The sequence below is a fragment of the Leptopilina heterotoma genome, unplaced genomic scaffold, assembly GCF_015476425.1.
Source record: "Leptopilina heterotoma isolate Lh14 unplaced genomic scaffold, ASM1547642v1 Lhet_19, whole genome shotgun sequence".
Lineage (NCBI taxonomy): Eukaryota > Metazoa > Arthropoda > Insecta > Hymenoptera > Figitidae > Leptopilina > Leptopilina heterotoma.
This window is the reverse complement of record NW_025110908.1, coordinates 2310242-2334146: the sequence shown is the minus strand read 5'-3', so window position 1 is coordinate 2334146 and position 23905 is coordinate 2310242. Positions and strand designations below refer to the sequence as shown.

Genomic DNA, 23905 nt, shown 5'->3' with positions numbered 1-23905 from the left:
AGTAGAAAAATAATGAAATAATCCTTTTTGGAAAAAATTCTTTTTCCTTAATGTCAATATAAATTATTTATTAGCTTAGGGCACAATTTTGAGTTAATGCAGCTCTGATTATTTAAAAGTGGAAGGGGACTAGATACCGCTATCCGTTTTCATGAGAAACAAGTGTATTTTCATCTTCATTCAGTGCCTTAATAAGTTTGGACCAGATGACTCTTTACTGCTAGGCGCTAATCGTTATTTTATCTATTTATTTCAAATTTCTAAATGAAAAATTCAAGAAAAATGGTTTTTAAAGAAAAGTTGTAGAATGCAATTCGCCAATAAGTTGCAATTAAGTGTTTTTATCAAAGTTCTAGTGTCCTTGTGAGTGCAATAAGAATTTATAGTTTATTTGGTGCAGAAAAAAAAGAAACAGGTAAAACTATTTTAATTAATAAAAAAATCATTTTTGACATTTTGTTCACATGCACGTGGTCTCACGTGGTCGAAAATTTTCAAGGTGACTAAGTTTGCATAACTGCTATTTTGTTAGTTGAATGTTTATATTCAATATTTATTAATATTTATTAATATTTATATTTGATATTCTTCATAATAAATTTTTATTTTATATTCTACGTAATAAATTTTAATATTATAAATATCGCAAAATCAATTGTTTAAATTAAAATTCAGAATTCACTCGTAGAATTTATTTTACATTTGTATTGAAGAAAATGTTATGCATTATAGCTATAAAACAATTGTTTTTTTCTAAAAAGAAACAAAAAGTTAAATGAAAAAGCAATAAATTAGAAAATTGTAATAACTAGACGAAAAATCGATTTCTATTTAAAGAAAAATAAATAAAAATTTGTATATTAAGTTACACAATTGTAATTATATTCTTGATAACAATATTTAGATAACAGTTTCTGTTCCTTTTGTAATAACAGTAGTTTCAGCAAAAGTCTCATTTTTCCACTCTATTTTATAGCATACGAGCAATTTTAAAAAATTGCAAACACTTCATAAACTTTTTCTCCTTCTATAAATATTTATCTGCTATTTATTAATTCACTTTTCATTAATTGATTTTAATCACCATTTTTAATTACTTTAACGGCCGTATATTTAATAATGCAAATCGATTTACAAACCTAAATAGGATTTATAATTTGAATTTAATTTATGACAATTACGATATATGTATGATATAATTTAATGATGATTTAACTTTACTGTACATTACTATTTAATTAATTTTTTGTTCCACTTTAACACAATTATAGAAATTGACACTTGTGAAATTGGGGAATACCATTTATGTTTAAGAGATTTCAATATTCTTTTTTTAAACAAAGTTCCACGTTAATTACACTAAAAATGTGGGAGGTTAAATAAAATGTAACTTCTCGGTTCTCGAATGGCTGTAAATTTAATTAAAGAGTATGGAACATACAGTTTTCATAAATTAATTCCGAGCTTCTATAAAAACTGTTGTATACAGAACACGTGCATGTGAATCAATTAACCCATGATTCTAATACTAAAGGTTAGCTAAATGTCTCTAAACTAAGCTATTTCACTTCAATAATTCCTAATGCTTTTGATTGATAAATTATTATCAAGAATATTGAAGCTTTTAGTTATTGGAAAATTTTCCATCCACTTGAGGGAAAATGAAAATTGGAAAAAGCTTTTGAAACATTGTTTTTAATTCTATGATTATAAAACAGAGATGATTAGATTATAACAATAGTTTTATAATTATATTTGTTTTATAAATTTTTTTAATTTTTACTTTTTAATTTTATTTCTTTTAACTTTTTTTATATTATCAATTTTTACTCATTAATTTTATTTATTTTAATAATTTTATTAATTTTTAATTTTTATACTTTTTTATATTTTAACTTTTTGATTTTATTAATTTTTACTCATTAATTTTATTTCTTTTAGCTTTTTGATATTATTAATGTTTACTCATTAATTTTATTTACTTTAATACTTTTATTAATAAATTTTTACTTTTTACTTTCTACATTTTTATATTTTTTAAAAAACTTTTCTTATTTTTTTAGTTATAGAAACATTACTCTCTAAATTTGAAATAATATTTTTTTTCTAATTAAAGAGTACGTATTCGTTTACCAATTCAATAGTAAAATTTTTACTAATTTTTAATAAAAAACTACTATAATTTCATAGTAAAATATCTTTTAATTAAGAAAATAAAGTTTTATTCTTGGAAATGATAAATATTTTACAACAAATTAGAAATTTTTTACTATTAAATTAATAAAATTAGTACCTAAATAAAATAAAAACAAAAAAATTAGTAAAGAATAAATAAAAAAGGCAAATTTGGTAAAATAGTAAAAATAAATTAATTAAATCTTTACCATTGCATTAAATTGGTAAAGATTAATTTTATTAATTTCAACTTTTTCAGTTTTGAAATTTCTTTAAAAAATTTTATTTTTTGTTTATAGAAACATTTCTCTCTAAATTGTAAATAATTATTTATTAGTATAGAAAATAACTAATTGTTGTTAAAAAATAACTAAATGTTAGTAAAAAATAATTAATTGTTAGTAAAAAATAACTAATTGTTATTAAAAAATAACTAATTCTTCTTGTTAGTAGAAAATAACTAATTGTTATTAAAAAATAACTAATTCTTCTTGTTAGTAGAAAATAACTAATTGTTAGTAAAAAATAACTAATTGTTGGTTTTAAGTAAATATTCGGTTTTTAAAATTTTTGATATTGAAATGAACGAAATTTTTTTGTTTCTTTTTCAAATTCAAATATTTGAAAAAAATAATATTCGGTCACGTATTAAAAAATAATTTAAACTTTCAAAATTTTTAATATACCTACATTTTGGTTTTGATCTCAGTCAATAATAATTTTGAATAATATTTACCAAGAAAAATGCACTTTGTTCATTTGCACATTCAGAATTTTTTGCAGTTATTTATTTAAATTAATTTATTTATTTATGTAAATAAATATTTTTTATTTTTTGTTTCGAATTTCAATGAATAAAAAGTCGACAATTTTGAAAATATTCTCATTGAAAAAATACTTCATTCATTTGAACGTTCAGAATTTTTCATAGTTATTTATTTAAATTAATGTAATTAATTTATTTATATATTTATTTCATTTTTGTTAAAATTTTTTTTTAAATTTGTTTAAATTTTTGTTTAAATAAATAAAAAGTTTTTAAAATAAAATAACGATTCTTGTGTAAAGTTTTATGCACGTTAATTATTTATAATTATAATGTTATAAAAATAAAAAAAATAAAATAAAAAATTTGTTTTTTCTTGGGAATAAAAAGTTTATAAATTAAAATTATCCTTGCGTTAAGTTTTAAGTACATTATTCATTATTCACAATTTTATCAAAATTTGCAAAAAATAAAAAACAAATTACAGCATTACAAGCAAAATTTACAAAGTTAAGGAATTTTCATACTTTATAAAAAGTATTTAGATAATCTTTTCATGACTTGTACTTTTATCTTTGACAATTCATGTGTAAGCGAGGATTAGATTGCAGAAGGAGCCTCGCTATACATATAAAACTACCGGAAATATAAAACAGGCTTATTGTATTTTCTCAATTTTCCCAGATGTGAATATGGTCTATAGAAACGAATCTCAAATGAATAATTATTTCAAGGATACTTTTTTCGAATTTTTTTTTCATTTCTTTGTTTATTTTTTCTTCTTTTGATGACACTCTCAATCTCATTAATGTTTAAATATAGAAATAATTGCGAGATTAGGAGAAAAAATTTTCTTACGTAAAAATTTTATAAAATTTATAAAATATTATAATTTTATAAAATTTTAATTATATTGCAGAAAATATAATTAAAATTTTATAAAATTGAATTTTAGAGAATTGCATTATTTTGTAAGTAACAAATACTTTGTACTTTTGTGTTATTTAGACTTTGTTCTCTAATATTTGTCACAAGCCTTTTTGTTGAATGGAAAATCACGTTGAGATTTATTACTTCCTGATGATAGCGCATGGAGAATTATTAATTTATGTTTACATTTTATCAATTTTCTTTCTTGCTTTTTGACAATTTTTTAAAATTTTACATTTTCAACGGAAATGAGAAGGTCTTGTTTCAAAACAAATTTCTTTTAATAAAAAAATATTTTATGCCTTTATTTAAAACGTTGCTTCCTCTACTCTTAAAATTACGCAGCTCAACAAAAAGCCTCAAATTACATAATTTGACTGAAAAAGAGAAAAATATTTCAAATTAGTAAAAATTTACCGAAAAATCCGACTCATATTGAAAAAGAACTTTGATTTCTATCTTCTCTTTAAATTTTAAACTGAAAACTGCATTTTCTTAAAACTTCGTTAAAAATATAAAAAATTACAGCAAAATAAGATGAAATATTAGAAGATTAAAAATCTCGTGTGTATAATCATTTTCTCACATGTTTATAAATTCATAACACGCAAGTCATCGTTAAACGATATCCTTGAACTGCGTAATGTTATTTAATTGAAGAAATAAAATTCAAGACTACATGGAATTTTTGAAAAGCCATAAATATTTTCCGTAGAACATCACATTTTCTATGTTACAGTTCCTTATACATATTATGATAATGAATTCTATTAATAGCTTTTATATATGGAAATAAACTCATTCAATATGCGCTTCGATATTATATTTATTTACTTAAACTGCAATTGGTTATTGTAGCATATAATTCATTCTATATATACTTTCAAGTTCAATGACTTTGCATTTGAATGTCTGAATATAAAATTAGTATAACTGTTTTCAGTCAGAAAAAGAATTTATTTCATTCTCAACGTTTTTTTTGTAATTTTTAAGATGAAATCAATTATAATGAATAGAGAAAAAAGAATTATTAAAAAAAAAGAAATATTTTTCATTGTGTGGTATTATGTAAGGAAAATTTTTCAAATGTATTTGAAAATTATTGTTTTTTTGTTAAAACTCTTAATAGGAAATTGTACAATGAAGTTAATAAATCTAAAGAAAAAAATTCAAAAGGAAGAAGATACTTGACGACATGTTTACATACATTTTGCTATTATGATGAAAATTCCACTAATTATTACAATTTTACAAATTTAATATTTAATTTAATTTAATATTTATGTTTAATCAAATTTAATATTTAATATTTATATTTAATCTACTTAATTAATTTTCATAATGTTCCTAAAGTTTCGAACGACGATAATTTTTACTTCTTTAAAATTTGCATTGTTTAAAAAAAAAGTATAATATATTTATAATATTCTCTGTATTTTATTTAATATTTATGTCTATTCAAATTTACTATTTATATTGATCTTTTTTTACTCTTTTCTTTTATTTTCGACTACTATTTAATTAATAATTAGTAGAATTAATACTATTGCAATCAGTGACTAACTTTTACTACGAAATTAGTTACTTTTAACTAATTCATATTTAGAGAGTTAAAAAAAAAAAATTTTATAATTACTTTTTTGTAGTTTTGTAATTTATTTAAAATAATAATTACAGTAATTTTTAAAAAGAAATATTTAAGAATAATTTATAATAAAATGTACAAATAAATAAGAAAGAAAATAAAATGTCGCGCTCTCAAGAAGCATACTTAAGAAGCAAACATTTTTAGGTTATGTTTATAATTTTTGGAGTAAAAATACAAAAAGAAAAATAATAACAATTACGAATTATTGACGTTAAACTCTTCGTCACATCCAAAATATTCAATAAAACTAGTTTCAGATTTAAATATAATTAAAAAAAACTTTTAATTTAGGAAAAAGTAGTATAGAAACATAACCTTAAATTAATTTTCATTTTACCTCTTTTTTAAATTAATGTTTTTCTTAATTTATTTTGTTATGTAATTTTGACAAAGAATTAAAATTCAACTGAATAATAGTGAATGACGATTATTATCAAAATTTCACACACAAGTTCATTAGCACTTAGAATTGTGTCACTTTATATTAATTGAAGAATATAAATAGTTTTTAACGATTTTAAGGTGAAATATTTTCGTATAAAAGTAATGTGTACTTCAAATTCTTGTTTTTAAATGTTCTAATTATTTAAGGCTTGCGCACATGTCTGATTTCAGTTTAATTTTCCATTTAATGATTGATAAACGTTTATAGTTTGATTAATAAGTGATATAAATTGTTTAAAAGATAAGAGCAATGGCGCGTAAGTGACAATTTGTAATTTTTGCGTTTCATTATTTTACAAATACTGTTATTTATTACTTATTGTTGTTATATAAAATAATAAAAATTTATTCCCTATTGTTATAAATATATAATTATAATTTATCATCTATTGTTATAAATTATTTTATTTATTATTCGTTGTTAAAAATTATTATTTATTTGTTGTTAAAAATTATTATTTATTTGTTGTTATAAACTATTATTTATTATTCCTCGCTATAAAATTGTTATTATTTAACTATTATGTGCCTAAAGATTCGAAATATAAAAAAAATTGTCGTTCATTTTAATTTTTTTATAAAATTTTTCTTTTAATATTTCATTCAAATCTGAATTTTGAATAATTTTGTTTGTTAATTTAGAAAAGTTTTGACAATTTATATAAATTGACAATTTATTTATGTAATTTCTAATTTAACTCTGGTAATTTTTGGAAAATATGTAAATAAGAAAAAAAATTTAATTTAAATAGAAATTCAAAATTTTTGGTAAAATTAAAACGCTTTTTTATTTTCTACTAACTTTATATTAACTCCGCTTTATAATTTTTTTTTATTTCCTGCTGATGGATTCAAAAGAATAAGTATATAAAAAAAGGAAAAAAAGGTATTAGAAAAAGGAAAATAACGTCACCAAGGAGAAAAAGATAAATCAAATTAATTAAAAATTTTCAAGTTGCGGATTTAATTATTTGTGCTAATTATAAATTAGATTTGATAGCAATACTAAAATGAACATTCTTCGGTAGTCTTAGTTGGAATTTTTAAAAACACGCGATAATATTTTTATCATTCAATAAATAAATACACTGCAATGGAGGTTGATATTTACAAAATTCTTTGGCTAATGTTTCACTTTATAACTTTTGCGACTTCAATTGAAGAAGAATTTGATATCAAATTCTTTCTTTAATACTTTTTAAATTTATGATTCTTTTATTTTTCACGTTATTTATAATTAATAATAATTATTATAACAACGAAATGTGTATAATAAACAATAATAATAATTATGACACTAATATATTTTTTATTTTTAAATTAAAAATTTTAAAAGTTTTTTTTATTTTTCATATTTTTCATTTATTTATTATTTTTGTATCACATTCATTTTTAATTTTCCAAGTTAATTGAAAAATTATATTTGTACTTTTATACTATTTCGAAATGTGTAACATTTGTAAATAACGGGCAAAAGCTAATAAATAATTACAAAATTATATGAATGGATTTTTTCAAAAAACAAAATAAGATCTCACTAAAATTACAAATCCAAACAAAATAACATCGTAATATATTTGTAAATAATACTTATAAATATTGTAATAAAATTTTAAAAAGTGACAAGCACACCATATATACAATAATGATTTTCTACAATTGTTTTATAACAATAGCCAAATCAGATAATGTTTTGTAAACCGGTACATGAGTACGAAGGTATCATAAAAAAATATAATAGTAAAAAAATGGCCAACTTCCGCAAAATAATTATTTCGAGAATTTCTCGTTAATACATTTATCACTCGCAGGGAAAAATTATATATTCGAATTAAATACTCCACATTTTGTTGTAAAGACCTAAATATCAGATAATTTGAAGTGTTTGTTTAACCTAAATAAATATTTATTTGATTCAAAAAAATTTGTGGTTCATTTAATAAATTTTTCTCTCGAGAAAAGTATTAAATCATTTGAACTAAATTTTTGATTTTGACTAAACAAAACATATCTTTTGATGTAACAATAATACATGTAATAATTAAATTTGACTGAAATTAAGTTCGATTAATTATAAAATTTTGAATTATAAATTATTAGTATTAATAATAATTGTAATTAAAATACCAAAATGTATGCACATGATTGCTTTTTCAGCATTGACGTCTACTATCTTTAGTTGTTTATCTACCGTTATTTTTAGATACCCAATAAAATAATGTAACTGGATAAATAGTTGTATTACTAAAAATAAAAATTATTAAAAAATATTTATTTTTTTATAAAAAGAAAATTGTAAACTCAATGCTATTGACTCACTCACTCAAGCGAAGTGTGAATAAATTACTACAACAAGGAATTTGTTTCGAATGCTCATAAATAATGTCAAGATCTAATTTTAAGACAAGCGATAAATTATTTCAAGTTGCATTTTCAAATAAGAAAACTTTTACTGGAGACAAATTTAATTCCAAAAGATAGAAATATTTGATGCAAATATGCAACAAAGATGCACATGCACTTTTATAGATTATTTAAAGTACTTCTAACAATATATATATATATATACATGCAATAAACGTATTCAAACGAATATCATGATTTATTTGAATCTAATCAGATAAAGAAAACGCTGAATCATTTTAGATGACTGGCGCAAAGTATCTCTTGAGAAATTACATGTTAAGATTCAATTAAAAATAAGCCTGCCTTACTTAAACTCTAATCACGTATTGTATTTGTCAGAAATTCAAATTTCAAAATTCACTCTCTTAATCTTCTAAATTCAACAACACGTGTGTTTATGTGATTTCAAAAAAATAATGTATTCAAGAAAAATGTATTTTCTTGATTATAAATTAAAAATTTTTTCTTTTCATGGTAAAATAGCTATAAATAATGCATTTTGATAAAAGAAAAAGATGAAAGTGATGACAATGATTCTTATCACTATTTCACATTTATTGCAATTTTTTATCTGATAAATATATCGAGTGATGATTAGTTGTTGTGAATGATTTAATCAATGTCAGACAGTAGTTATAAAGACAAAAGTATCAAATAATTGTGTAATGCATTAAGGATACTTTATGTTAAATCAGGTAAATAAAACATTTATCCATGCAAATGAGGCGTAAAGTAATTTTAATTTCATATTAAAATTAATTTTTTACTTTATAAAAAGCAATATTAATTTTTTACAAAAATTAGAATTTTAATAATTACCCTGCATTATAAGTTTATTAATTTTTGAAATTCATCGAAATTTAATAAAATTGTAACATTTCACAATAATTATTACTTGTTACGGAGTAAATATCTTTAAATTTATAAACAAACGTATTTTAAAATTATTTTTCTTTCGTCTTAGAATCACTGACGATCACTGAGAAGGTGAAAACTTATTTCTACAGCAAAAAGAAGTTAGTATCAGGTAGTGAGAAAATTTTAGGTTTTAACCATTTTTTTGTCAAAATTTAGCACATCTGCTTCTATTGTATTTAGGAGGATTGCCTTGCAGTAAAAGGACAACCGCCATGTGTATTATTCTACCTAACAAGGGTTATATTGTTTTATGACGGTAACTCTGGTCGACCGCTTGCACTCCCTCACTATCTTTATACCTGCACCAAAAAAAACCTCTTTTTTTTGCACAACCATCCTTTTCCAAAAATTCCATGCTTGCCAGATTTTACATTATTTTCAAAAATAGATGTTGCCAAATGTACCTGACAACTGCATTGCTCTTAGGTTAGGACCAGCTCTGTTAGGATTACTTTGGTCAGAATACGAGTAATCGCCGGACTCACTACATCTCGGCAATGATTACTCCAGTCCGCGTACTCAAAAGTATTTTTAAACACAATAATAACCCCTCTTATGTATTCAGTGTTGGTTTTTTAATGTTTGATTGTAATAAATTAAGATATTTTAAAATATTAATTTATTGTTACAAAGTTATTCCTTTCCTAAACCCACAACCAAACATTACTTTTTTGTTACGCGAGGGAAAATTATTGTTGAATTTGAAGAAGAAATAAATAAATTTCGTTCATTTAAAAGTTCAGAATTTTAGAGACGTCAAAATAGTCTCTTATTTAATTTCGAATTAAAATTAATTTTTTCTTTAAAAGAAAACAATATTAATTTTTTTGAACAAAACAGAAATTTAACAAAATTATAATTTAATTTAACAAAACACACTGTACTATGTTTACTAATTTTTTAAATAAAACAAAAAGTATAACATCCAAAAAATGCATTTTTTAAAAATTGTATTAATTTGTACTAATGAAATTAATTTTTCAAAGAAGACTTTGCTTTTTAGCGTAATATCGTTGAAAAAGCTCTGAATTTAAGATAGAGTGTAACTCATAAAGCAATTAAGACAAGAGTGTTATCGTACTGTGGCGAAACTTGTACCGCACCATTCTTGTTAAAATTGGGATTTATTCATTTGCTTTTCTACGTAACTATATTTGATAACATGATTTAATAATATTCAGCTATTGTGAAATTGTGTCGTTTTATTGAGATTTATGAATAGAGTATAATTATTTTATTTTTGTTCTGTTTCAGGTGCTGTGTGAAAAACTAGTTTTTTATGTGAATAAATATTTGTAAAGTATCAATTTTTTCCTCATTCTCATTATTTATTCATATAAATTTAATTTGTTAATTGAAGTAAAAAGTGCATCAATCCAATGAACAATTTACAAGATGGATGCAAGAAAAACACACGTCAATCCAAATCCTAGGGAAAAAGCATCTTGCATTTCAGTTTTATTATGGTGGTATGTATAAACAATATAAATAAATTAATTAGTAAAGGTAATTCTTGAAATAGTCAACTTTTAATGTAATTCAATTTCTATTAAATTTTTCAAAAGAATTCAATTATTTTTAACAATATAATATCACACTAAAATTGTAAATCCAAACAAAATAACAGCACAATATGTTTATTCTAATTATTCGCAAACATTCTATTATTTGAATACAATTTCAATTAAATTCGTGGAAACAATTCAATTAAGTATTTTTTAATTTTTAATAAAATTTTATGAAGCAATTCAATTATTTTGAATATTTCAATTTCTTGACTTGGATTTCAATTATTTTCAATTACAATTAAATTCCTCGAATAAATTCAATTACTTTTCAAAATTTTAACGAAATTCTACGAAATAATTCAATTATTATCAATTTCAATTAAATTCTTCGAAAGAATTCAATTATTTTAAATAATTTTATTATAATTTTTTGCGAAAATTCAATTATTTGAATAAAATTTCAATTAAATTCGTCGAAAGAATTCAATTATTTTTTAATCTTTAATAAATACTATGACACAATTCAATTATCTTGAATATTTACATTTCTTGACTTGAATTTCAATTATTTTCAATTTCAATTAAATTCCTTGAAATAATTCAATTATTTTTTAATTATAACAAAATTCTACGAAACAATTCAATTATTTTTAATTTCTTTTAAATTCTTCGAAAGAATTCAATTATTTCAAAAATTTTATAACAATTCTTCGCAGAAATTAAATTATTTGAATACAATTTCAATTAAATTTGTCGAAAGAATTCAATTATTTTTTAATTTTTAATAAAATTCTATGAAACAATTCAATTATCTTGAATATTTTTAATTTCTAGACTTGAATTTCAATTATTTTCAATTTCAATTAAATTCCTGGAATGAATTCAATTATTTTAAAAATTTAAACAAAATTTGATAAAGCAATTCAATTATTTTCGATTTCAATTAAATTATTCGAAAGAATTCAATTATATTTATAAATGGTAAAATGCTTAGAAGGAATTCAATTATTTTTAAAAATTTTAATAAAATTCTTTATAAGAGATTTCAATTATTCTAAGAATAATTTTAACTTTCTTTATAAGAATTAAATTGTGCTCAAAAAATGAAGTAAAATTTTTCACAGGAATGCTATTATTTTCAATACAAATTTAATAGGATTTTTGCCAAGAATTTTATTGTTTTTAAAAGTTGTAATAAAATTCTTCGTACAAATTTAATTATTCTCATAAATAATAAAATTTTTCGTAGGAATACAATTATTTTCAATAAAATTTGAATAAAATTTCTCAAAAAAATTCAATTACATTTAAAAAAATGTTTAATAACATTTTTTGAAAGTATTCAATTATTTTCAATAGAATTTCAATAAAATTTCTCGAATGTATTTTATTAGGATTTTTCAAAATAATTGGCTTCTTTCGAAAAATTAAATTATTTTAATAAATATGTAATAAAAGAATATTTCGTTGAAATTCAATTATCTTTAATACAATTTAAATAAAATTTCTCGAAAAAAATCAATTATTTAAAAAAATTTTAATAAAATTCTTTATGCAAAGATAGTTTTTTCAGAATCAAAATATACTAAAAGTTACAAAAATTCATAAAAATTAGTTTTTCTATACAATAATTTACAAATTATTATTTTTACGTTTTGGAATATTTTAATTTGTTTGTTTTATTATTTTGCAATTTTTTTTAGTAAATTTTCTTTTGCAATGATTTGAATTTTTTAAATTATTGAAATTTTTTCAAATATACTTGAATGCGAAAATTTTTTTTCTTTACTTGTTTCATCTAAAATATAATTAAATGAATATTAATTATTTTAATTCTTTTTTTATTTTCTTCTTTATTAATTTGAAATTTTGAATGAAATGAAAATGAAAAAATGAAAGGATCAATGAAACATAATATAGAAAATTGAATTAAATTAATTTAATTAATTTATAATAGTAATAAGTTTTATCATTTAATTTTCAATACATGATGAAATATATTATTAATAAAATAAAACTCAAATTACAAGAAGATATAAAAAATGTCGTTCATGATAACATTTTTTTAGAACTTGAGGAAAATTAATAGATTTTTAAATTTGAAATAATTGTTATAAGTTAATTATTATTGCTGTAATAGAAATTTACTATTGGTTAAAATAACAATCAATTGAAATTACCACATGTTCCTACCACTCGATTGTAACCCCTATTGTTTCGAAATTGTACAATCAATTCTGTAAATATTATAGTCCATATAACAAAAGACAAAACGACACATTTTTTTAGTCAGAATAAGGCATCTATTTTTAATTGTATATATTTCAGATAAAACAAGTACGAAAAATATATACAAACATAATTTTATAAAAAGATTTCAAAATTGTTAATTAAAAAAAATATTCTTTTTTCATACAATTTTACAATTTATGAACTATTTTTAGCTGGACAGTACGTCTTTTCAAAACAGGATACACAAAAGTACTAGGGACCGAGGATTTATTCGACCCATTAAAAAAAGACAAATCATCTGTTCTTGGGGACAGACTCGAAGCGTTAGTATTTTTTTAGTAAAACACTATTTTCATAAATTGAGAAACAATGTCACTTTTAAATTTAATCCATCACCTCTTTTTCAGACGATGGAAAATAGAAGTAGAAAATGCGAAGAAACACAAGAAGAAAGTAAGTTTATTGAAAACAATATTTCGAACTTTTCTCTGGGAATATTCTCTTCTTGGTATACTTCAGATATTTAATGAATTTGTCTTAAGGTTTGTGAAAATTATATACATATATATATTATATACTTAAAAATTATGCACTTTAATTTTTCAAAACTTTTTTCACAAGTCAAAATAATAAGTACTCCAGATAATAAATAAATAAATTTTTATTAAGTAATTTCTATTTAAAGTTATTTAACTGAATTTTACTTTTTTGCAATTTCTGCGACTAATCATCTTCTATGGTTATGAGATTCATCTCTCTGGAGAACAAATCTATTTTTGATTGACATACCGGCACATCAAAATTTGCATGGGAATTATATCAAATATATTCGTGTCAGCGCCACAAGAAATTATTTTGTCAATCTAGAGCTCTAGTTTGTGCTGTTTTTATACATAATATAAATAAAGTAACAATAATTTTCATTTTTCAATAATAGAATTTTTATATTTGGCTGATTCTTCTAAAGTTACATTTTTGGTCTCTTGATTAATTTTATAAAATACTTTCTAATAATTATTAACCATTTTCATCGTAAAAATTAACTTATCATCAAAAAACTTTTAAAAAATCTTAAAAATTGATTTAAATCCGTGTCAGAATGTACAATGTATATATATCATTACATAAGAGTAAATGATTAGGTACAGATCTAATAATTTTATGAATATTTCTTGTCATTTCGTGACAATTAAAATGAGTTCGTTATTTATGTAAATTACAGATTGGGAACTCCGCTACTTTTAGGAGGTTTTTTACAATATTTTAAGCCAAATACAGATGTTCCATATCAAACGGCACTTATTTTTGCTGGAGGAATAAGTCTAGCGTCCGCTATAAATGTGATTACTTTAAATCAATCGATATATGGTGCTTTCCATATCGGAGGCAGAATACGTGTTGCTGTTTGCTCACTTGTCTATAGAAAGGTATTTAACTCATTAGTCATTATAACATGATTCTTAAATCAATTATTTCTGCTTGAATTGGTATTTTGAAATCTATCATAAAATATAGAACAAAAAAAAAAATATTCTTTCTTAATATTCTCACTACTAGTGACTATATATAATCAATAAAAATTGCAAACTAATTTATTTTTTATTTAAAAACACTAGTAATTAATTAATTAATCTAAAATATTTAATTTCATAAAAAATTCAGGCCTCGGATCGACTTTAAAGAAATTAACATTAATTACTTTTCATCTTCTCGTTAATTACTTTTTAAATTTTGATAATTTATAATTTTAATAATTTATAATTTTGATAATTTATAATTTCGATAATTTATAATTTTGATAATTCATTATTTTAATAATTTATTTGTTTCAAATAATTAATAAATGGAAAAATCCAATTTAAAAGTCATACCTGCACATAATTCATGTCATAGATAAACTTATTCAGTTAATTATTTTGTAGGCTTTGAAACTTAGTAAGACTGCCCTGGGAGAAACGGCTCCAGGGAAAATAGTTAATTTAGTCGCAAACGATGTCAACAGATTTGATCTCGTGTCGATTTTTATCCATTATATGTGGTCAGCTCCTCTCTCAGCTTTAATTATAGCATATTTCTTATATTATCAAGCTGGATATGCTGGACTTATTGGAATTGCTGCTGTTTTTGTCGTCGTACCAATTCAATGTAATTTTAACTATTGCACTAATACCTCCTCTCTTATGAGCTTTATACTCTTCTTTAATTTCTTTAACATTCCAAATAACAGAACAACAAAGTGATCCATTATTTTCTTCAACCATGTTCAATTTTTTAATTAGATTTCGTTTAAAAATTATCTATTAAATATAATTAAAAAATTTAACTCTTACTAAAGAAAACATTAGGATCTAAAATTTGTAATTGTTAATTGTAACAAAGACAAATAATTACAGATTACAAAATAAGAAAAAAATATTCTATCTATTGATTTTACTGAAAAAAATTCTATTCGCATTTATAAAAAAAACTGTTAACTTTATTCAATTTTTAATTTTGCAATACAAATGAATCAAATTGAAGAAACTTGGAACCAATTTTTAAAAAGAAGTAAATCATTCTGCAAATAAGGTAATTTGCTAAATGCTAACTGGTTTAAGATCAAATATTTGTTTTTTCTACAAACAAGTTATGATTCTATTTGAAGAGTGATTTACGTGTTTGCCTTTTATCTGCAAAGTTGTTTTTCTTAAAAACTTATCTGAACAGGCAAATATTATAGACCAAAAACATTACTTGCAGAAACAAAGAAAAAAAAAGTTTAATTTTTAATATTTTTTCAGCATACACTGGGAAACTTTCATCAATATTCAGGTTACAGACTGCAATCAAAACGGACGAGAGGGTGCGACTTATGGATGAAATAATCTCAGGGGTTCAGGTTATAAAAATGTACGCCTGGGAAAAACCATTTTGCGCTTTGGTGGAAATTGCCCGAAAATTGGAATTGAAGATAGTCACGAAAAGCTCTTACATTCGGGGAATTTATATGACTTTCAATATTTTCACGACTAGAATGGCTCTGTTCTCGACATTACTAGCAATGCTGTTGTATAAGGAACAACTAACAGCGGACAAAGTTTTTGTCTTTTCGTCCTATTTTGCTATTCTAGCACACACAATGTCTGGTATGTTCGTTCGAGGTTTTGCGGAAATTGCAGAGTGCATGGTGGCTGTACGAAGATTGCAGTACTTTTTAATGTATGAAGAATTTCAAGAAGTAAATCCTCATATGCATCAGTCGTACAGTGCGAATGGTACGAGCAACAAGAAGGCTGACAAGAGAAATTCAATCAAACCTGATCTGCCCTTTATTGACGAGGTTCTTGCCGAAGATTTGAAGAGTAGTCAAAATGGATTGCTGGTACTTGCCAGTGATCTTTTGAAAAACACTGCCAACTGTGTTGAAGGTAATTTGGCAAATTCTTTTTACTAGAAGTATAGTAATTTAGTCAGGGTTGGTACAGATTAGGAATATTTTATCAAAAGTACTGGTAAAATAACAAACTTCTAGAATTGTGTCAGGGAAAATCATTTATTTTTACTATATAAGACTATAGTGATTACTTATCATTAAAGAGAATTTGTTACAAAAAATAGGCGTAATGGATGATCCGCCAGAGACTTGGGCCATCAAACTAGACAATGTAACAGCAAAATGGGAGCCTGGCCAGTCAGAAAATACCCTGGAGAAGGTTAACCTGGAAATAGAGACCGGAAAACTGTACATGGTCATCGGAATGGTGGGAGCCGGCAAGAGTTCCCTGCTCTCTGCAATCCTCAAAGAGATCGCACTCACGGAGGGAAGCATCAGAGTCAAGGGAGGCTTGAGTTACGCAGGTCAGGAATCCTGGGTCTTCGGGTCGTCCGTGAGGCAAAATATTCTCTTCGGCCAGCCCTACGACAGACAGCGGTACCAGAGAGTCGTCAAGGCGTGCGCCCTCCTCAGGGACTTCAAGCAGTTTCCCCAAGGGGACCAAACCATCGTCGGAGACAGAGGCAGCTCCCTGTCCGGGGGTCAGAAGGCCAGGATAAATCTGGCGAGGGCCGTCTACAGGCAGGCCGACATCTACCTGTTCGACGATCCTCTCAGCGCGGTACTTGTCATTTTTCAAATTTTCATCCAGTGTCCAATGTCAATTTTTTGCTAAAATCTAAACTTTCGGAACTAGGTGGACGCGCACGTGGGGAAGCACTTGTTCGAAGAGTGCATGAAGCACTATTTGTCCGGAAAGACTCGAATTCTGGCGACTCATCAGCTTCAGTACATCAAAGGAGTCGACGCGATTATTCTTCTCGATCAGGGCAAGATGCAATTCTACAAGAATTATCAGCAGCTCCTCCAAAATCATCCTGAGTACATGCCGCTCATTGCAGCGGAAACTAATCCGGAAAATGCCGATGATTCCTTCATGGAAAGAAGTACGATGCGACGACAGTTTTCTACTTCGAGCAATAGGGTAAGTTTGTTACACTGGCATTTCTATTAATGCCACAATTATGGCTATAGTTGTAAAACATTACTTGCTTTTACAATTTTAACAATTGTATAATTGTTCAATTGCTAGTACAGCATTAAAAATTCTGTTTCTTTAGAGTAAAACACCAGAAGGAGGTGGTGATACAGATATTGAAGAAGATGAAGAAGATGCCGAAAATTTAGACGGATTGGTTGAGGGTACTTCAAGAGGAACTGTAAAGGGTTCAATATTCCTCAACTATTTCAGAGCTGGAGCCAATTTATTTGTTGCCTTTATAGTATTTATTCTATTCGTCCTGACACAATTTGCTGCCAGTTTAAATGACCTCTACGTTCCGTTTCTGTAAGTCCAGAAAATCGAACAATTTTTTTCGTATTTATTGCGAAGCAATGTTTTGATTCGTTATTTGTCTCAATTTAACAAATTTACATTTTCGTATTTATTGCGAAGCAATGTTTTGATTCGTTATTTGTCTCAATTTAACAAATTTACATTTTCAGAGTAACAGCGGAAGAATCGAAATTATACGAAATGGCAAACATAACACGAAATCAAACAGACGAGGGTCTCTTTAAGGTCCAACCATGGTCGCAGGAAGTTTACATTTATGTATATATTGGAATAGTGACATCGATATTTTTGATTGGTATTACGAGATCGTTTGTTTTTTACGCATTATGTATGCGAGCGAGTCAACGATTGCACGATATGGTATTTAGTGCTCTGATTAGAACAGGAATGCGATTTTTTGACACAAACCCTAGCGGTCGGATACTTAATAGATTTTCGAAGGACATGGGAGCGATAGATGAATTACTGCCAAAGGCCCTCTTGGATGCTGGACAAATAATCATGATGATGATGGGAACTCTGGTCGTCACTTGTACCGTTAACTATTACTATATCATTCCAATTGTTCTACTTGGTAGTATATTTTACTGGATTCGAAAAGTCTATCTCAAAACGAGTAAAAATGTTAAAAGACTCGAGGGAATGAGTAAGTAATTTTTTATGCATCTTTCAATCGTAAATTCTGAATTTTTATTATTTCTATAATATTTTAATTATTGAATTAATAAGTCAGGATTAAATTCTTTCTATGTACTGCATTTTAACTGTAAAGAATAATTTTTTTGTTTAGCGCGTTCACCAGTATTTACTCATCTAAACGCAACTCTCAATGGACTGACAACGATTAGAGCTTTAGGAGCTCAAGAAATTCTCAAAAATGAATTCGACAAATTTCAAGATTTACACACCTCATCGTGGTTTATGTTTATTGTGACAAGTTCAGCATTTGGATTCTCATTGGACATTTTTACTTTTATTTTCACGACTCTGGTGACTTTTAGTTTTCTCATTAGCAGTGATCGTAAGTATCAAGACAAAACTTTTGTGACACTGAATTTCAAGTGAATAGAGATGAAAAAAATTAAGATGTTAAAAACAGATTTAACTTTTAGCTTCAGCTGAAAATGGTGGAAAAGTCGGTCTGGCTATAACTCAAGTGATGTCCATGACGGGAATGATTCAATGGGGAATGCGTCAAAGTGCAGAAGTGTCGAATCAGTTAATGTCGGTGGAAAGAGTATTGGAATATGCCGTACTCACTCCAGAACCAAATTTGAGGGATAAAGGCGTAGTGTCCAAGAAGAAACAAAAACAAACTGAGATTGAATCCTTTGTCACGCCGCCGAGAAATTGGCCATCGAAAGGCTATATTAGATTCCGGAATATGTACTTAAAGTATTCGGATTATGATCCTCCTGTTTTGAAGGGCCTCAATCTCGTCATTTACCCTTCTGAAAAGGTTGATTATTAATCTAGTAATTGATTCATCTTAATTATAAACTTCTTTAATCAGTTATTTACAATTTTACAATTTCGGATACAATTTTTACACTATTCCATAGTAAACGTATTTCTAAAACCAAAACTATTCTTCAGGTTGGAATTGTTGGGAGAACCGGCGCTGGAAAATCGTCTCTAATCGCCGCTCTTTTCCGTCTCGCGAAAATCGACGGAGTCATTGAAATCGACAATATAGACACGGGAACCGTTTGTTTGGAAGATCTTCGCCAACAAATTTCCATCATTCCACAAGATCCGGTTCTATTTTCAGGAACTATCAGAAGAAATTTAGATCCCTTTAACGAATTTTCAGATAGTCTCTTGTGGGAAGTTCTCGATGAGGTAATTTACCTAATTTCTTTTCTAACTTTTGGTTTTTTCGGTTTTCGAGAAATTAAGTTTTCAGTTGAATTTTATGCGATTTTTAAAAATGATGAATAGGTGGAACTGAAAGAAGCGATTGCGTCCGTTAACGGATTGGACAGTCGAGTGTCCGACAGAGGAAGCAATTTCAGCGTTGGGCAACGGCAACTGATTTGCCTCGCGAGAGCAATTCTAAGAAACAATCGTATTCTAATGCTGGACGAAGCCACAGCGAACGTGGATCCTCAGACGGATGCTCTGATTCAAAGAACCATAAGGACTAAATTCGCTCCTTGCACTGTACTCACTGTAGCTCATCGATTAAATACTATCATGGACAGTGATAAAGTTTTAGTCATGGACAGAGGACGAATGGCGGTAAGAAAATAAAAATTCTCCATAAAACCTACCAAAAGCCTATTACCAAAAATAATTTACTCAAATATGAATATTTATTTTAGGAATTCGATCATCCGCACATTCTTCTGCAAAACCAATACGGACAATTTACCTCCTTAGTTAGAGAAACTGGACGAGCTATGTTCGATCAATTGTGCAAAGTTGCCGAACGAGCATACTTATCAAAACACGAGGACAATCCATCAGATTCTAATTAATACTGCCGTGCAATATTATTTGACGCTTAAAATATTTAATCTGCAACAATGCGCCTTTGTCGATATCGAAAAAATTATGTTTATTTATTTTTTTTTACCGAGAGTTTACAAAAGTTTCGCGTTTCTCATTGAAATCCACACGTTGAGAAACTGTTTTTAAAAAAGCATGCAAAATTCACCAAAAAAAAATAATTAAGATACTTTTCTAGTAGAAAAATTATCTAATGTCAAAAATAATTTTTTAACAAATGTGATAACCTTCTTCCGTTAAGGTTATGTTATTTTCTTCCGATTCGGAAGTAATTTTATATTTCAAGGATCACACTCTTTAGTTAAATTTTATACATTTTAAGAATTTCTTTCAGCATTGCTGGAGTTTTGAATGAAAATAAAGATACCAATTGTAAATAGATATACTTATAGAACTGTTCAAGACTATTAAAAATTAAGTAAATTTTTTAGATAAGATGAAATTTAATTTAGCCAAGAATTTAAGAACAACGGTTTTGTCAATTGAGACAATTTTTTTACCCAAAGAATCAGTGCTGAAGGTCGCAGTCGTGTGTTCAAACTTGAAACATTTACTATAATTTTAGAACGCACCTGAATCTCATGTTTCCATTTTAAAATTGTAAAAAAATATAACAATCACAATAGAATTACAAAGAACCGTTTTGAAAGCGAGAGTAAGAAGGCTCGTGAAATTTCTACTTCTTGATTCCAAAGTTCTTTGTAGTCTTATTTCTTATTTCGAGACATAAATACTAAGCACAAACATGACTTGCAAAAGTGAGATAACAAAAACAATGGTTTAAAAGTGATTTGCGATACTAAGAGTAGTGTTGATTCTTTCAATCTTTTTATGTTGCTGAATACATGTTGCATTTCATTTTCTTGTACCCAACTCTTTATTATCTTATTTTACTTGCACGGTACTCTCTAAAACTGAATCAGTGAAAATTCACTTATTGAAAGTGAATATTCACTTATTTCAAACGTTATAAGTCGTCCTCTCTGAATTAGTGAATATTCACACATTACATGAGTGAAAAACAGTTCACTTATAAAATAAGTGCAAGATTCACTTTTAAATAAGTGAACTGTTTTATGTAGAAAAATTAGCAATCCTGTAACACAAATAATGACAATATTGTTTCAAAACAATAAACTGTATATCTGTAAACTCTTTATAAATTTTTCAATATAACATATAATATAAAATATGGAAACTGTGGAGCTAACAATGTTACATTTACTAGTCAAAAAGTATAAAATAAAAGTTTTTTTAAAGAAAGCATAAAATATAACCTCAAACTTATAGAGACATGAAAAACTGTGTATACGTAGACATTTACAGATGAAATATCCTTATCATTTAATTAAATTGTAGGTGCAAATAATTTATATTTTTTTAATAGTATACTTATACTAATATAAAAATGTTTATAATTACGTATATTTATTCATTCGAAAACCGGTAAACTTTTCGACGCACAGACGCTCAGAATGACGCAATGTGAAACAATGACGCCAAGTGACACTGACAAACGAATAAGTGAAAAAATCACTTATTTATGAGTGAAAAATCAATTTAACTTATTAAATGTAAAAATTTTACTTATTGATGAGTAACAAATAAATTTAACATATTATATGTGAAAATTTAACTTATTTATAAGTGAGAAATTCGTCCACTTACGAAAAAAGTGAAATTTTCACTGATTCAGTTTTAGAGAGTAAATTGTTAGGTGTTAAAATAACACCAAAATGGATTAAAATAACACTAAATTGGATTATTTTAATCCTTTTTGGTGTTATTTTAATACCTAAGGATTTACCGTGTGCTCGGATGTTTAGAAATTTGTACATAATTATATAAGTATAAACAAATTAATGATTTTTTAATTAATTATGAATTATTGGAGACCAAAAATATACTAAGAGAGATAAATTGTATTTAATAAATTTATTTCGATTAAATATCTATTGTATACTAAATTCATTATATATTTATAATGCGATAATTAAGTGTTAAATTTGAAGAGTATTATTAAGGTGTTATGAATGTTATAAAATTTCTATTTGATGTAAATTTTCGTGAAAATGAACCAAAAAAGTAATGTATGATTATAAAAATAACTCTTTTTATTGAGAGGACTTAGCAAGAAACTGACTTAATGTGCGTGGTTTCAAATTGTATGAAATTATAATAATCTTTCTAATAAAGAAATTAATTAGTTTAAAAACCTTCACTTTTAATTCAAAAAATATACTTTAATTACATTTTTCAATAATGTACTAAATAACATTAATTTTGTTTACTTTCAATTGAACTTATTTCCACTATTTGAAATAATATCTCTCATCATTAAAAGAACTTTTTGTCTTGAAAATTATATTTTTACTAAGTGACTGAAAATAATTACTATAGAGGGGAATAAGTTTGTTTTTATTGCTATACAAAATGTTTTCAGTGTCTCCGTAACTTTTTATCTAATCACTGTAACAAAAATGTAAACTTTAAGCATTGTTAGTTATTTTAAACATTTTTGTACATAATATCTAAATTAAAAATAAAGGAAAAATGACTTTAAAAGCAAAATAAATTGTTTCAAATCTTCAACAAGTTTGAAGTGTATTATCAATGTTTTAGTGCTTTTGTGAGTAAACAAAATTTATAATTATTTGATATACCCAGATCAGTGTCTTATTTTTTATATTATAAAAATTCTAGTTTTTAGTGAACTTTGAAAATACTGGAAATCTTAAACTGCTCTTGATTTACCTTTTTCACCCTATAAAGAACTTTTTAAAAAGCCATGAAAAGTTATAGTTGAAAGTTTTATAAATAATTGAATTATTTGTATTTTAACAAAGTTGACTTTTCGAAAAACATTGTAAAAAGTATTCAAAATGATTGATTTAGAAAAAAATTTTAATTTCAAATTCTGAAAATTGGATTTTAAAATTCAGAAATATAAATTTCTGAAGACTAATAACTAATAATTTAATTACTTTATTAAAGTTCCAGTGCCTTTTGTTAATAAAAGAAGTCGTTATTTGAAACAATCAGGTAATAACAATATTTACTTGCACGCTCTTTTTAGTTAAAAAGTTGTATCTGAAATTTATTGATATTATAATATTTATATTTGGATATTATTTCATTAAATTTATATATCAGTTCATAGTACGTAAAAATTTTGACAGTAATTTATAATTCAGTATTTAATTTATATTCTATAAAAGAATACAATTTCAAAAATAATGTAAAGATTGCGTGAATACTGTCATTATTGTGTAATATTGACCAATTTGAAGTCCACAACGTTAATAACGAAAAAAATTGTTCACTATGTAAGTAAATTAATTAAAGATTACGCAGCAATATTGCCACAAACATATTTAGGGAAAAAAAGATAGATGTTTATGTTTTGATAATAATTATTGTACAATTAAATATTAAATTAAAAACAATACTTAAATGCATTAAATAAATTTTTTTCGTTGATCAACGTTGTGGACGTGTCATTATTATTATTATTAACTATACATTGTTATAAATTATT

The 23905-nt window shown here is 25.0% G+C and overlaps 1 protein-coding gene across 3 annotated transcripts; it reads left to right on the top strand.

Moving 5' to 3' along the window:
- The first annotated feature begins 173 nt into the window (after positions 1–173).
- LOC122500587 (ATP-binding cassette subfamily C member 4-like) lies at positions 174–22582 on the top strand. 3 transcript variants are annotated; one of them, XM_043609586.1, is made up of 16 exons: positions 174–415; positions 10542–10756; positions 13240–13350; positions 13435–13569; positions 14250–14454; positions 14950–15172; positions 15808–16434; positions 16625–17121; positions 17197–17484; positions 17621–17847; positions 18006–18502; positions 18647–18877; positions 18969–19315; positions 19453–19698; positions 19798–20097; positions 20181–22582. In XM_043609586.1, exons 2-16 carry the CDS (start codon positions 10683–10685, stop codon positions 20334–20336), a joined length of 4164 nt encoding a protein of 1387 aa, XP_043465521.1. In that variant the 5' UTR covers positions 174–415; positions 10542–10682; the 3' UTR covers positions 20337–22582. The 3 variants fall into 3 exon arrangements, with proteins under 3 accessions (XP_043465521.1, XP_043465522.1, XP_043465523.1); XM_043609587.1 differs by lacking the exon at positions 174–415 and adding an exon at positions 9045–9064; XM_043609588.1 differs by lacking the exons at positions 174–415; positions 10542–10756 and having other exon boundaries at positions 13239–13350; positions 13435–13480.
- Positions 22583–23905: the final 1323 nt, after the last annotated feature.